General features: G+C 38.6%; 1 protein-coding gene across 2 annotated transcripts; it reads left to right on the plus strand.

The window, feature by feature from the left end:
• Positions 1–7506: 7506 nt before the first annotated feature.
• Positions 7507–13167, plus strand: LOC124860758. 2 transcript variants are annotated; one of them, XM_047354311.1, is made up of 4 exons: positions 8636–9578; positions 9724–9879; positions 10143–10235; positions 11922–13167. In XM_047354311.1, the coding sequence occupies exons 1-4, from the start codon at positions 9414–9416 to the stop codon at positions 12228–12230; spliced, it is 723 nt and encodes a 240-aa protein (XP_047210267.1). In that variant the 5' UTR covers positions 8636–9413; the 3' UTR covers positions 12231–13167. The 2 variants fall into 2 exon arrangements, with proteins under 2 accessions (XP_047210268.1, XP_047210267.1); XM_047354312.1 differs by lacking the exons at positions 8636–9578; positions 9724–9879 and adding an exon at positions 7507–7895 and having other exon boundaries at positions 10150–10235.
• The last annotated feature ends 3262 nt before the right edge of the window (positions 13168–16429 follow it).

Raw genomic sequence — 16429 nt, forward strand, 5'->3', positions numbered from 1 at the left:
AGTGCACCACAGAGCAAAAAGGAAGGCCATGGATACATTGTGACGCTTTGGGCTATTTTCTCCTGGGAAACTTACATTGGCACCTTACCTGGACATTGTGGAATACAATGTAGACCCTTTAATCGAAAGTTTATTCCTTAATGATTATGGTGTCTTTCAGCATAATCTGACCTGTCAATTTGGACAAATTGGTTAGGAATGATTAAAAGAGCACAGGAAGTTTGAGGGGTTGACTTGGTCTCCAAGTTCCCCAGATCTCAATCTGAGGGAATAAAGGGAAAGGATGTATGAAATATCATTGTATACTCTCCCATGACTTTCAGAGGCTAATGATGTTAGATGTTACCCCTTGCATGACGCTTGAGAAAACAAGGACACAATGTTTGAAAAACTTTAGTCTATACTACTAGACTGGGGAAAACCTAAATTCCTAAAAGGTAAAAGTGTTATGCAGTGTAACAAATTAAAAAAAAAGTTTATTAAAAAACAAAAGTATCTCTTTGTTGGAAATACTCCCTCCATTGCATTGAACTTATCAAGACACAACTAAAGAAATAAAGAATATTGCAAGATTCTAACAAAGAGCAAAGGAAAACAAGAGTCTTCCTAATAAGGGAAGATAACGAGACAATGCAGATGATCTTTAAGTTACATAGGACCAGGTGTTAAGGGAGAAAAAAAGCAAAACTAATGAAAAGATAACAAAAATACAGAGCATGAAACAAAAGTAATTAAACTAAAATGCAAAATTGTAGAAAGAAGAACAAGCTAACAAAAAGTTTACAAAAATACAAACCACAAAAATCTATAAATGTACTTGATGTGCTGCAGTATTTGATAAGGAGATTGGAGAGGGCAAAATGTGATAAATATGAGCAAAAGTTTAGGAGGTCACACCAAAAACGGGTATGTCATTATCAGGGCACTAATTCATTATCGCCAGGCCTTCCATGGTACAACCCATCAGCAGCTGTCAGAACATGCTCGGGATCTCGTTAAACCCAGAGTCCAAGGCTTCATTCATTACCTAATTGGTTGCCAGGAACCTGGCATCATGAAGCGGGAACATGATCTCTGCCACCTCGTCCTGCGGCGTGGGCTGCCGGTTCATCCACGGCTCTGTGTGTCAAAGTGTCACAAACAATGGCTCCTCCGTGTCTCTCTCTCATTGTGCAGCAGGCAATTATCAGTGTAAACCAGGGCCGATTATTTCGGTCTGCTCACAGAGTTGTGCTCTAAATGTTTTCACTGTTTGGCCTTTAGTGGAAAAAACCTGCCTGTTAACTGTTAATAAGGTAATTAGAACTGTGCAACCAGTTAGATTTGAGCCACATTAAAGACAGGGCTGTGACTTTTACTCACATAGAGTAAAATCAGGCACAAAAACAGCTGCAGCTTATTATGAAGGTAAATACGGCTACGGATCGATAAACAGCTCCTTTCAAAAACAAATTCTGGCCAATCAGAGGATATCCTCGCTACTGGAAGGGCATGGCAATAAACAAACTGACAAGGTGCTTGGGGACTCAGGAATTAAATACTCCTCCAAATCAGCTTGGAAAATAGTATGTAAAATATTCTTACCAGGAGCTTTAGAAAAATAGCAGCCAATAGGTGACTCGAAGCCATCTAGGAAAATTATTCAACTACTATATATGGGTATATGGAAGATGTCTAATGATACAACCAGGGTTTTCCCAACAGTTGCCCTTCTATGTTGCAACCAGGCACAACTGGTAACCAAATCTCGAGTCATTTCTTCTCTGGCTTCTTCTTCTACAACATATTGATACAATGAAACCACTGGAAGAGTATTTTCACTCTTTGTTCAATGCTGAAGAAAGTACAAACAAAAACAATTCTAAAACCATACAGAAATATGAATTTAAAACCAATGTACGTACCCAACCTTTATTTCTGTGTACCTTAACACCGCTAATAGAAGGTATTCATTAATTTAAAGAGAATATTTTGAGTTTTGAAAGAATGAAAAGGTTTACACAGAAGAATTTTTAGGAGCTCTATGTTTAAAGGAGTCCCAATTCTGCCTCTATTGACAGAATTACTGGAAATCATTGATCAATGGACACCTTTGTAAATAAACATATTGAAAATATGAGTAAATATTTAAATCAGAGTTTCTTTTTAACATTATCTGCATAAATGCAATAATTTAAGGAGACACTAATTGCCATGTTTGTAGGAATGAGGCAGCCAGGAAGACAGAAGCAGATAGATTTTAATAATAAAGGACTTAACAAAAACCAAGAAACCAGCACAAGCGAAACAAAAAGACATTAAATTGGAAGCAATGAAGCAACTGGAGGGAACCCTGCATAGAGGAAAAAGGATAACCGAGAACAGCGGATTCTGGGGTGGAAGAGAGAAAACTAACCTGCTTTTAAACCACTGGTAAGGTGGCTGAGTGACATGACGAGGAAGTGTGACTAGTCAGCTGTGGGAAAACCTGAGGGAAGTTGACTTGTATACAAGGGGATTAAAAAAGAAGGAATAAATCAAGACACAAAAGGATCTTACTAACCACAAGCTAAGAACTAATACTAAAATAGGAATTTTAACCAATATACAGAGAACAGAACAGAAGAACTAATAATCACAACATAAAGGAATGAACTTGTGCAGAACACGATTGATGACAAATAATCCAATATAGTTCAAAACAAAATCATATGAGACATACAAAAAAAAAAAAAAACACAAATCATTAAATCCTTCTACACAGTATGTGGGAGTTTCAATCAAAAAAAAGATCTTATAGCTGTGATGTGCCAACAGGTGGTGACATGATCTACTTCAAAACTCAAAAGAAGACCCTGAGTATAGCTAAAGCAGTGCAAGGCTGTAGGTTCTCATGTGCCCAGTTAGCAACCTTGTCTTTAGATTTAGCAAGTATTTAGATCCCTCTCTGGTCTCTTTCAAAAATGCAAACAGCGACCAATCAAGGAACTTTTTCTACTGTTGTCATAGACTTTTGGAGACTGTGAAATAAGTACACGTCATTCTTACTTCTCTTAGTGAACAGCACAGCACACAGCAGTCCTTCCCAGCTGTATTCAGAGCAGACTTTCCCCTCCTGCAAATGAATCATACACAATTAATGCTGGCTGGATTGTTGTTGTAGGCTCCTAAGTGGACCATAAGGATTAAACAAACCCATACTTAAGAAAAGTAAAAAACTAAGCAAAACACAGAAAATAACCTTAGTATCTCCACCATCATAGGGTAGAGAAACCTTAGTTTATTTCTATCTTAATTGCTTCTATTTTTGAAACACCCTTTCTCCATTTAAACAGTTGCCTTTTTAAGTCTGCATTATATTTTTCTCATAAATTCTGTAATATAAGCCCATTTCAGGGGCAGCTGCGTTCAACACAACTTCTGCATCTCTCTAGTGAATTTCCCCAGGGTTTTATCATGATTATACATTATTACTCATTTGCTATCAAGTTAGTATGAGAGATAATATTTTTCCATTATTTAATTTATCTTCTGAATGTTTTAAGATTTGTTTTTTATAAATTCTTTATGATTTTTTATTTAGTTTTTTTTCTTTTTTTTTAAGATTATTGCCATTCATGTGAATCACTTTGAGAAAATGGCTTGTTTTAAATTTTCTTAACAAATAGTTTTACCTTGATGAGGTTGCGCCCACAGAGATGGAAATTTTGTCATAATTTTACACTTAATTAAAGCAATTTTTGCATTTCAGTACCCTCTGATGTCCAATCTACTGCCCAAAATTTGTGAAGTAAAGTGCAGAAATTTCAACATTTATCACTTAATAAGTAACAAAATACTTGTGCCCTTTGGCTCTTAAATGTGCCATTTCTGATCTGTGAGGTTGTTTAGTGACTGCCAGCGAGGAGCTAAGATACCTTCAGGGATTAACTGCTTTATTCTGAGCTGTAAACTGACCATAACACCTACACACTCAAGAGCCTTGCACTGTTAGCATCGGTGTCCATCTTTTCCAGTTGTTCCTCCACAGGCCTGCAGAGAGGGACGTCCTTTTGACAATAAAGGTTAAAAATTCTGCACTGACTCTGTGGGACCCGTCTCGCCACTGACACTATGATTTAATCAAGTGAAAGGAGAGGTGAGGCTCAGCACTGTGCTCTCAGGCGGACAAACCTGACCAGATCAGTGTGTGAAAAAAACAGAAAGTCAGGGGGGATGGATAGAAATGGAGGAGGGAGGTGAAAATAATGAACTGGATGCAGAGGAAGACAAACTAAAAATGATTACTGTTAAAAACAAATCTCTTTAAAGTTTTATTATTAAAGAAGGGAATTTATAGGTCTCAGTCAAATAAACTTGATTGATTTTTCATAACATGCATGTAAGAAAATTTTTCAGCAGCAGTCCGTTTTGATTCAGCCTTTGTCCTGAGTTTTATGGGTGTGTCTCCTGCTTCTAGACATGTTAAACTTGGCCTGTTTTGAAGTTTTAAAATAATCAAATTAAAACTCCTGCCAAACCAATAGAAAAATGAAAACCCATTGGCATGAACAATTTGCTGTGTCTTGTTTTGTTAAATTTATTTATTGTTTACTATCTTAATTAATGTAAATAGTTGACAATTGTCCGGCAGTCAAGTAAGCCATAAAAGACCATTGCTAAAGAGGCTAGCTATCCAGAAAGTGTTGTACCCAAGTGTAATAATGGAAAAGTTGAGTGGAACAAAAAATGTTTGGTAGAAAAATAATGCAAAAAAGACAAATGATAACCACAGTCTTGAGTGGTCTGTGAAGCTCATTTATGATTTTTGACTCCAGCAGAAGTCAATGCTAGAATTAACATCATTCATCTGCCCTGGCCAGAAACTTCAAACTCTGGGCTAAGGAGAAAGTTCAGTGTTCTACCAGAAAATTTTGGAGCTTTTCATGCCTCCCTCTTCTGCTGATTTAATTTTCCAGTACACTGAAAAAATGGGAATTGGCAGGTCTTTCAATTTGTATAAACAGAATAAGTTAATGCTACACAAGAGATTCATGTTTCTTTTGTTTTCATGATTGAATAAAATACTATTTACTTAATTATCAACAATAATGAAAATACTAATTTTTCTTGTGTTGATTGAACATTACAAAATTAGATTACTAAAGCCATTGTAATCATGTTTTATCATCACCGGAAATGATGCAATTTATCGAAAGAAAAAACTAAATATGATTGGATAATAATAAGAGCGGTCTTTAGAGTCTTAACCAATAAGACGCCAACCAACATATTAAGGAGATCACAGTTAACCGCGCAGTTTCGTTCCGACTCTTCAGCCACAAGCGCTTCTGGCAAAGCTTTTGGAGGCACACTGATTAGGTAAGTGAATTAAATATATATTTTTTCCAGTTGGCCAAGTTTCCACAAGATTCTTATGCTATATGTTGTACGAAAAGTAATCTGTTATGCATCTAAATGTTGGTCTTTGCTTCTCACTTTGCTAGCTAACTTTGGTGTAAGCTACGTGGATAGCTCATAATATTTTAGCAAAGTAGTCCACAGAAAACAGTTCTTACTGGTCATACTTGGAATTTATGTGTGTGTAAGAGAGCATGAGGACGTTTTAACGGCTTAGTAAGCGAGTAAAAGGGCACTGAGCGAGCGCAACAGTACTTTTCTTTTTCTTTCCTCATGGCTACCGCGGCTAATTAGTCTGGCTGTAACTGCCAGTTTGTCAAGCTGGGTGCGCCACGGTGCGGTACATTAATACTGGCCGCTAACGCATAAATAAGTCTTTTTTTTTTTTTACATCAATGACACTTTTCCACAGTGACATTCTTCTGTCTTTAATACGTATATGTATGTATGTTTGTTTATGTCTGGGCTGTATAATGAATTTTAATTATAAATGGCTTATAGTTAGGGGTTGTTTTCTCTTTTTTGTGAACCTAGATTATTTAGTATAAAGAAACATTTTTGTAATGTTAACTTCTAAACTTTAAGCATCCATGAATTTGACACTGATAGCAGATTTGTGTCAGGGCTTTTGTGTTTTAGTACTCAGGTGGACAGGTTTGAAGGTGGGGGGTGTATTGCTAAAGTGACCCATTGGATATTCAATCATTTGATTCTGGATTTTCTTTGTGTCTTACAGGGATATGTGGTCCTGGTAATGTGGAGTTGTAAGGGGTGCTCAGAAACGGTGTCAAGTAGGTCCAAGCTTTTGCATCACTACAAGTTAAAACATCCCCATTTTGGATGTCATTCTCACTTCCCATGTACATACCTGCATTGTCCATGCACCTTTAAAACATGGAATGCCCTTATTGTCCATCAACATAAATTCCACAGCACAGGGGATGACTTTGAAGTCTGCAACCCACTTGGTACCTCACGAAAGCAACACAAGCTTTGTGCCATTTATTGGGTTTTGGCAAACTTGCCTCCAGGATCTCATTCCTCCCTATCATCCATCTACTTGTCAGTGCTGTGCAAAACCACAGATATTAAAACCTATGGTTATGACAAAATATTGGAACCTCTTCTACAAGATCTGAAAAATCTTGAGGAACATGGTGTTTTTGTTCCACTGTTAGGAGAGTCGGTTAAAGGTACGGTCTTAAGTGTAGCTGCAGACAACCTTGGAGCACACAGTGTTGCAGGATTTCAACAAAGTTTTTCTGTAGAACACTATTGCAGATTTTGCATAGGGAACAGTAGTGATATTCAGCTGTATTCTGTTGCATCTGGTGCTTTCCCGCTGAGAAACAAGGAGCTTCACCAGGTCCATGTCAAACAAGCTCAAGACACGGGTACAAGCTGTTGTGGAGTTAAAAGAGAATGTGTCTTCTCAAAAAATCTGTCCCACTTTCATGTCATATTTGGTTATCTGCCTGATCTTGCCCACGATGTTTTTGAGGGTATAATCCCAGTAGAGTTGGCACATTGCTTGACAGTGCTTGTATCAAAGGAGTTTTTCACGTTAGCTGACTTAATGCGATTCTAAAGTTCCCCTATCAATGGGCAGATAAGACAAGCAGGCCTCATGTAGTGTCACAAACTTTCTCTAGCACAAAAACGGTTGGAGGAAATGCACACGAAAACTGGAGCTTGCTCCGGTTCTTGCCTTTTTTAGTTGGATCACTTGTGCCTGAGGATGAGCCTGCGTGGCTTGTTCTCATGGATCTGAAGGATATCAGAACTTGTTGTCTCCCCTGTGCATAGCAATGACTCACTGGCTTTTTTGGAAAGCAAAACCATAGAGCATAGACAGAGATATCAGGCACTGTTCCCTGACGTCAAGCTACTACCCAAACACCATTATTTGGAGCATTATCCCCAGATGATTAGGTTTTTTGGTCCACTTGTTGAGCATTGGACAATGCGTTTTGAGGCTAAGCATAGTTTTTTTAAGCAGGTCATCAGACACACAAGCTGCTTCAAAAATGTACCTCTCTCATTAGCCTTAAAGCATCAGATGATGATTGCTTACCATCTGAGCTCCCCATCTCTTGGCAAGCCTGAACTAGAGGTCTCAACTGTAACAACATTTCCAGTCGATTTGCTTAAAGAAGAGATAGCTCAAGTCATTAGGCATAGATTCCCTGACAAAGTAGAGGTTGACCTTGCACAGTGTGTGACAATAAAGGGCATAACCTACAGGAAGGGAATGGTACTGGCCCACAAGGCAGTAGGTGGATTGCCAGGATTCTGTGAAATAAACCACATCTGCATTGTAAACCACAGCATATTCTACATTGTCAGAGAGCTTGGTGGCTGGTACAGAGAGCATTACAGAGCTTTTGAGCTCAACCCAGTATCCGCAAGAATGTTCACGCTTCTTTCACTCAGTGAACTCGATACTTATCTGCTGGTTGACTACAAGATTGGATCAGTCCGCATGGTGACTTTAAAAAGGCATATAGAAATACAAGGTGTGCAGATGAGTGCGATATTATGACTTGTAATTTATTCAATAAATTCAGTCGCATGTATTTCATTAGATATCATTTATTTTTAATTAATGTCCAACTTTTACAACTTTGCACTCTGTTGAGTATAGGTAACTTGTTGAAGACTTTAAATATTGAAATGATCCTTTCTGGATGTCTGATTTGTAATTTCTGTCCACAGAGTAACTGCTTAAAATGGGAACTCCAATGATCCTAAAGATTGTCTTGACGGATGGAACATGTCAAAGGCTCACTCTCTCCAATGCACTTCCTGAATCAATTAAGGATCTCATTGGTGAAGTCAAGACACAGTGTGGTCTTCAGGGCAATATCAGACTTCAGTTTATGGACTCCTTGTTTGGGAACGAGTTCCTTAACCTTATCAAATATTTACTCAGGTTGTCGAAATATAACCAAATCAGAAGATGACACAGATTCAATGCACAGAATTAGATTGAAATGAGGTTTTATTGTTCCAACTTAGGTAGACCTTGATTAGAGTTGTTAGAAGCCAGAGGATGAGGAAGCCCCAAGGATCCAAGCAGAGAGAGAGTGTTCTGGCGGTGGAAATATTTACAGTGCAGATTTCCTGAAGAAGAGTTCCATATGGCGACAGGCAGGCAGACAGATGGGCAGATCGACAGGAAGGCAGGACAACAAGCAATCAGGCAGGCTGACAGAAGTCCACATAACAGAGACTATGTTCCAGCAACAGTCTGTGTCAGCAGCTGTCTTAAAAAGCCATGAGCTCATTAGCTGGATGAGTTGCAGCTGAGAACAATGAAGTGCCAGAACCAGCCAGCAGAGATCTCACAAACCTTACCTCCCTTTCAGAAGTAGCAGACAAAGGGACTCTCAAAGTCATCGACATGTCAATGCCCACTACTATGCTACATGGGGATTATATTGTTCTTGATCTTGTCCAAGACTCCGAAGTCCCCAGTGCTTCCTCTGTTAACCACTCCCTTCTGTCTGATGGATCTGTGGACACAGATGTGTTGTCATCAAATGAGTAAACAAGCTCACGGTCTTCTTGGCCTCCTGTCTTTTATGTGCCCAAGTTTCCCTATGATGCGGAATGAAAACTTGAGAAGGCAAGTATGGCATACAATCAGAATGGAACTGTACTTATTCCAGATCCGAAGTTGAAGTCAACCATCCTTGATGGTTTTGTGCAGGAAATTGTCCAGTACAAAGTGTATGTCAGTGATAAAGAAATGGATCAAGTTGCTCAGAGTCTGATCAAGAAGCATCCCTGTCTAACTGAGAGAGGCTCCACCACTGGATGTGGAGGATGGAAGACCAGCTTGAAATATAAACTTGCCAACTATCAAACCCAGCTACGAAAACTGGGGTGCCCAGAGGTGACTGTTAACATCTTTAAAGAACAAACCTGTTGGAAGATGCAGCGCAGCCTTTGGTGTCAAAAAAGCAAAGAGGGCAGAAGTAAACTTTTGCCCAATATACCCATCAGAAGAAACTGAGGAAAGTCTAGAGGTGATGTGGAACGCTTTACTCTTGGACTTAAAGAAGAGGAACAACAGAGAGTTGGTGAAACTAAAGATGGAAAAAACATTTGCATACAGAAGACATGAAATTGTTCGTGATGCACCAATGGTGGAGGCTTTAATGGCAAGATGGCCTGCTCTATTTGACATCCGTGAGGTAAGGGATGTCTTTTTGGAAGTGGTGTTGATCTAAAATGTTTAGCCACTGTTATTTGACAGCCCACTTCTGCAGCAGGAGTGATTGTGGTCCTCTTCCAGGTGTTAAAAATTTGAAGCTCATTCCTTTGTGCTAATTTTTTCAGATCAATGCTGAGTTTAAGAGAATTACCACCATCCCACTTCAGTCAAAGTTCTTATCTCAGCTGGACCTCCATTTTAACAACCTGATGAAGCTGTTCAAAAGAAGAGGAGGACAGTTTGGACAAAAGTTGAAACAAATTGTGGCACAAATGGATGATGTAAGTGATGAAGCCTTAATACTCATAACGCAACTTGGGACCTTTTTGGACAAAGATTTTTCTAAATGTGGAAAACAAAGGGTTTCTTCTCATAAATGCTCTCATCTTGTCCTATTACATCTGCTTGTTTTTGTTTAAATCTTCACTTTAACTATATTAGTTTGTATGCCTTTACCTTAAGAGCATTTGTGTAATGTAAATTTTTAAACTTCATAGTCAGGTACAAGGCCCGAAAGACGCTAATCCCATTCATTTCTTTGTAGTGTGAAGATGTTGATACAGGACGAGTGTGTGTCATTAAGAGAGTGTCCATCTACATGGGAGAAGATTCCGACCACCTCATCCGAGAGTATGTGGTAAGTGGGCGTGTGTGTTTATCTATATATGTGTATGTGTTTGTATATATATGTGTGTGTGTGTACTGGTCAAAAAAATAAAGGGAACACTTAAACAACACAATATAACTCCAAGTAAATCAAATTTCTGTGAAATCAAACTGTCCACTTAGGAAGCAACACTTATTGACAATCAGTTTCACAGCTGTTGTTCAAATAGAATAGACAACAGGGGAAAATCTTTGGTGATTAGCAAGACACAGTCAATAAAGGAGTGGTTCTGCAGGTGGGGACCACAGACCACTTCTCAGTATCTATGCTTTCTGGTTGATGTTTTGGTCACTTTTGAATGTTGGTGGTGCTTTCACACTCGTGGTAGCATGAGACGGACTCTACAACCCACACAAGTGGCTCAGGTAGTGCAGCTCATCCAGGATGGCACATCAATGTGATCTGTGGCAAGAAGGTTTGCTGTGTCTGTCAGCGTAGCGTCCAGAGCCTGGAGGCGCTACCAGGAGACAGGCCAGTACACCAGGAGACGTGGAGGAGGCCGTAGGAGGGAAACAACCCAGCAGCAGGACCGCTACCTCCACCTTTGTGCAAGGAGGAACAGGAGGAGCACTGCCAGAGCCCTGCAAAATGACCTCCAGCAGGCCACAAATGTGCATGTGTCTGCACAAACGGTTAGAAACCGACTCCATGAGGATGGTATGAGGGCCCGACGTCCACAAATGGAGGTTGTGCTCACAGCCCAACACCGTGCAGGACGCTTGGCATTTGCTAGAGAACACCAGGATTGGCAAATTCGCCACTGGCACTCTGTGCTCTTCACAGATGAAAGCAGGTTCACACTGAGCACATGTGACAGACGGGTCTGGAGACACCGTGGAGAGCGATCTGCTGCCTGCAGCATTCTTCAGCATGACCGGTTTGGCAGTGGGTCAATAATGGTGTGGGGTGGCATTTCTTTGGAGGGCCACACAGCCCTCTGAGCTCACCAGAGGTAGCCTGACTGCCATTAGGTACCGAGATGAGATCCTCAAACCCCTTGTGAGACCATATGCTGGTGCGGTTGGCCCTGGGTTCCTCCTAAAGTAGGACAATGCTAGACCTCATGTGGCTGGAGTTTGTCAGCAGTTCCTGCAAGATGAAGACATTGAAGCTATGGACCGGCTCGCCCGTTCCCCACACCTGAATCTGATTGAGCCCATCTGGGACATTATGTCTCGCTCCATCCACCAACGTCACGTTGCTCCACAGACTGTCCAGGAGTTGGCGGATGCTTTAGTCCAGGTCTGAGAGGAGTTCCCTCAGGAGACCATCCACCGTCTCATCAGGAGCATGTCCAGGCGTTGTAGGAAGGTCATACAGGTACATGGAGGCCACACACAATACTGAGCCTCATTCTGACTTGTTTTAAGGACATTATATCAAAGTTGGATCAGCCTGTAGTGTGTTTTTCCACTTTAATTTTGTGTGTGACTCCAAATCCAGGCCTCCATTGGTTAATACATTTGATTTCCATTGATGATTTTTGTCGGATTTTGTTGTCAGCACATTCAACTTTGTACAGAACAAAGTATTTAATGAAAATATTTCATTCATTCGAATCTAGGATGTGTTATTTGAGTGTTCCCTTTATTTTTTTGAGCAGTGTATGTGTATACACACATGTGGCTTGGCTTGACATGTTTTCTTTTTACATAGGGTATGGATGAAGCTGCCATCAATGAGGCCATTGAAGACAGCACTGTTGGAACTTATCTTATCAAGGAAGAAGCTTCAGCACATGCACAAGAGGTTGGAGTTGTTCTTGAAGGCATCAGGGTGATGACTAACTTGGATAATATAGCATTTGCTGTGGTAATGCTATTTGGACTAATATATGTGCTGAATCTTGCATATCCTGCTGACCCTTGCTACACTTTTGAGGTGTTCCAGAAGATTTTTATGGAACTGGATAGAGGTAAACTCTCCAACAAGGCGCTAGCTCTCAAAAACCGCCTCTTTGAATGAGGCGTCAAAGATCTTGATTTTTTTCATTTTCTATGCAGTTATGTTGTGATGCTCACGGTTTCTTTTCTTTTTTTCTATCTCTTTTCCTCATGACTCCATTGCTGGATAAAAGTATTTTCCTTTTTGTGTTCCAATGTTTAGAAGAAATGTTTGAGGGATTGTAGAGATATGTTCTGGGTCAACCTTGAAGTAGCAGTAAGAAACCTTTTATTAAAAAGATGTTTTTTACATATTGTTTAAAATGTCACTAAGTCATTACAGTATAACATGAGACAGATAAATTGAAAAAATAATAATTTCTGTCTTATACTGATGGCATAGGGACTGTTTTTGCAAATATGTAAAAAACATTTATTATAAAATTTGCATACTGCTGCTTTCATGTTATGTTAAGAAGATTCATGTAGTTGTTCAACAATGTCATCTAAGTGTAAAATGTTGCTATTATTCTAAATGGCTAATTACAAAAGGTGTATTAGGATGTGAAATCCTTAGCTGCTTGCGTTTTTCTTAATTTTAGCTGAAATTTTTTTAAACGGTACACACATTCCATGCGTTTCTCTTCAAATTCAGTGTAATGGGAATTTTAGAAATATTTCATACAAAAACAAGTTATGCATCTTTAAACCTGTTTATTAATAGAAGTTTGTTTCTATTTTCAGGTAAGTCCTAATTTAGTATTATTCCTTTTAATTTTAAAAATGTTAAAGGCAAAACTTTTGTAAAAGATGGTATCATTTATAGGCACTGTAGCTTTTATTTTCTGCTAAGGCCATTGTTCTTGTAAAATGTTTACAAATGTCTAATATTTAAAATAGTTTTTGAGTTGTATTTGCATACAAGACTAAAATCCCCAAAAGGTGTAAGATGTTTTATGGCTGTGATTTTGGCTTGTTCATGGCAGGTCTCTACTTTTGCTGAAGTTTTAATAAAGGTGAATTGTTCAGCAGCACTTGTATTTTCCTTTGTTTGGTAAAAAATCTGTCAGTCAGTCAGTCAGTCATTTTCTACCGCTTATTCCATAGTGGGTCACGGGGGAGCTGGTGCCTGTCTTCAGCAGTCTATGGGCGAGAGGCGGGGTACACCCTGGACAGGTCGCCAGTCCATCGCAGGGCAACACACAAACAACCAAGCACACACTCATTCATACACCTAAGGTCAATTTAGAGTTACCAATTAACCTAACAGGCATGTCTTTGGACTGTGGGAGGAAGCCGGAGTACCCGGTGAGAATAATTTTAGTTTTTTCCCATTAGCAAGGTATGTATTTTTATAAAGTTAACTTGAAAAAATCAAGCAGTATTTAAAGCTGTAGCATTTTCCAGGAACATGATTACATAGGCTTTACATTATATAATTCTATTAAGCAATACTGGCAATCAAAACTAAGTTGGTGTTATCCATCAAAATATCGTTACTGGGACATTAAAAAAGATAGTAATACCACATAATATATTTGCATTATGTCAACAGATAAAAAGTTTGTGTGTTCAACATATTTTTAAGTAATTTTTTGTAAATTAAATATGTGGGTTTGACAAGAAGTACGTACTTGAGGGAAAGAGGGAAATTAAGTCAGTTTTACTTGTTCTCATTGTGTGGGACCGATGTACACAATACAATCAAGTAAATTGAACAAACTTTTTTTTTCAGTGTAGGACTGGCACCTGTCTACACTCCCAAAATGATTAATACATGGTTTAAAGAGTTTTTGTCACAATTGTTGACTGACCTATAAATTTTACCTGACCTAACCCTCATAGTCAACCTCAAATGCACAAAAATTATAAACATAGACGAAGTTGCAGGCCACCTTTTATATTTATTGAAAAAAAAAAATAGATAACCTTTTCATTTGAAAATAAGCAAAGCTAAATAATAAGTGCACATGTTAAACCAAATGTCAAATAAAGGATGATAACAATAAAAAAACAAAAACGTTATGTTTCAATGATAACAATTATAATTTATTTTGATTAAAATCCAGCTATTCATGCCTCGGAGTAGCATGAGAAGGTTCATAAAGAAAACAGTCATTAAAGCTCAATTATCTACATTCTAATCTATTCATATATACTCTGGTTCAAGTTAGACCACTGGCATCTCTTCTTTGACCTGTGGTTGCTATTGATTGCCAACAGAAGAGGGGGCCTTACAGGTCGTGACTGATATACCAATGCAGCAGCAAAGCATTTATAAATGTTTAGTATAAGTGGTGCATGCACCATCTACCAGAAAGCCATCTCTAGTAGACATCTGGGAATTTTCATGTTGGCCCAATATAACTAAACCGCAAGCCAATTCTGGCCCTCATGCCTGAGTTTGAAACCTATTCTATATAGGACATGTAAAGTAAGGTAAGGTAAGTTTATTTATATAGCGCTTTTCAGCAATGAGACACTCAAAGCGCTGTACATACAATTACAATACAATCACAAAGCGAATAAACACAGACACAGAAAAACAAATCAAATGATAAAATCAAACAACAGAGGTAATTTAAAAAAGTAAAATGAAATAAAATAAAGAGAATGGAATGATGGACAAGAAAATGAAAGGAAAATTGGACTGAAAACGCAACTAAACATGCCTAAATGGCACAGTCAAAGGCCACTCTAAACAAATAAGTTTTTCATCTTGATTTAAAGCAACTTAGGGTTTTGGCTCTTTTACAGTTTTCTGGCAGTTTATTTCAGATTAGTGGAGCATAAGAACTAAAAGCTGCTTCTCCATGTTTAGTTCTGGTTTTGGGTATGCAGAGTAGATTTGAGCGAGATGTGGTGCATTGCCAGGAAAAAGATGAAACAACAGACACAACAATGAAAACATGCTGATTGTCCATGTTATTCCATGAATTACAACCTTAATCTTGGCATTGATGCAGCATCTCATGTAAAGGAGCCATGACCAAGTATTGAATGCATGTCAATTTTTTGAGTAGAGCGTTTCTGTATTACAAAATGGTCGGTTTTATGTAATAATACAAATTTCTGAGAAACTAAAAATATTAAATACCAAAATGAAAATAAATAAACCCTTAAAATTCTGTATATTGCTGTGTGTATAATACATTTATGTAACATACAGTTTGTCACTGTTTGAATTGATAAACTGAAATTGATTAACTTTCCGATATTTTAATTTACTGAGATGTGCCTGCAGTAACAGAACCCAAAATGCACAAATGCATAAACATAGCAATTAAATAGAAGCCAGTGACATAAAGACAAAAAGGCTTCACAAAATGCAAGTATTTAGTCATCTGCCGTCAGCCAAAAACTACTGAGAATTAGAGCTATCATCCAGCCTAAAACAGGAGAAAATGTGCACATCAGAAAAATTACAAACAATGGAGGGGAAGGAGCAGGATCCAGTGGGATCACAATGTCCAGTTGAACAACTCAAGAAATACCAGTGGCTCAAAAGATACTGTCTACAGACTGAAAGTCAAGGCCACATTGTTCATTGTAACACTTAAAGGGAATCTCGGACTGATTGATTAGGTCTAGCAGAATCCAGGATCAACCTCTAAGATCTCTGTCCTAGGTTTGGCTCAAATACTGGTAACCTTCCAATTCCATATGCCTTTGCTTAAGGATGCACAGTTAAAGTTCAACTGCTCACATGCACACATGCAAAGACAAGAGGAGATGCAGGACTCAAGAACCAAAAACAAATATACAAGTCATCTAAACTCTTACCAAAACAAGAACATTCAAGACATTCTTCCCACAGCACAGTTTAATATTAATCGTATCTATCATCAAAGCATTTGGAGGCCTGGACTTGTGTATTTCTGTTAGGTGAGTCGTATTCTTTAACTTTTCCTAAATCGACTACTACTCGGAGAACATTGCACGTCCCTAATTATGTAAACAGCAGCAGTTTAGCTCATCTACAGCCAGGGCACAGACTAGCTCCAAAACTGCACTGCGCCTGTATATGTGAGGGGTGTTATTTAAAATGGTTCAGTGTTGGCACTGACCCAAGCAGAACCGGCTGCAGATGGTGACAGCCGACATCACTCTCTCCTGTTGCTGAACAAAGTATTGGCAGACAGAGCCTGTCCTCGCTGCCAAGCTGAGATTAAAGCTTGCGAAGATCATAACCTGTATGATGTGAAATGACCTGTAATAATATCACTGATATGTTTGATTTTCTGAAATTAAAAGAAAATAGCCACAACCTTCAGTTTTTAA

This window comes from Girardinichthys multiradiatus, chromosome 23 (genome assembly GCF_021462225.1).
Source record: "Girardinichthys multiradiatus isolate DD_20200921_A chromosome 23, DD_fGirMul_XY1, whole genome shotgun sequence".
Classification (NCBI taxonomy): Eukaryota; Metazoa; Chordata; class Actinopteri; order Cyprinodontiformes; family Goodeidae; genus Girardinichthys; species Girardinichthys multiradiatus.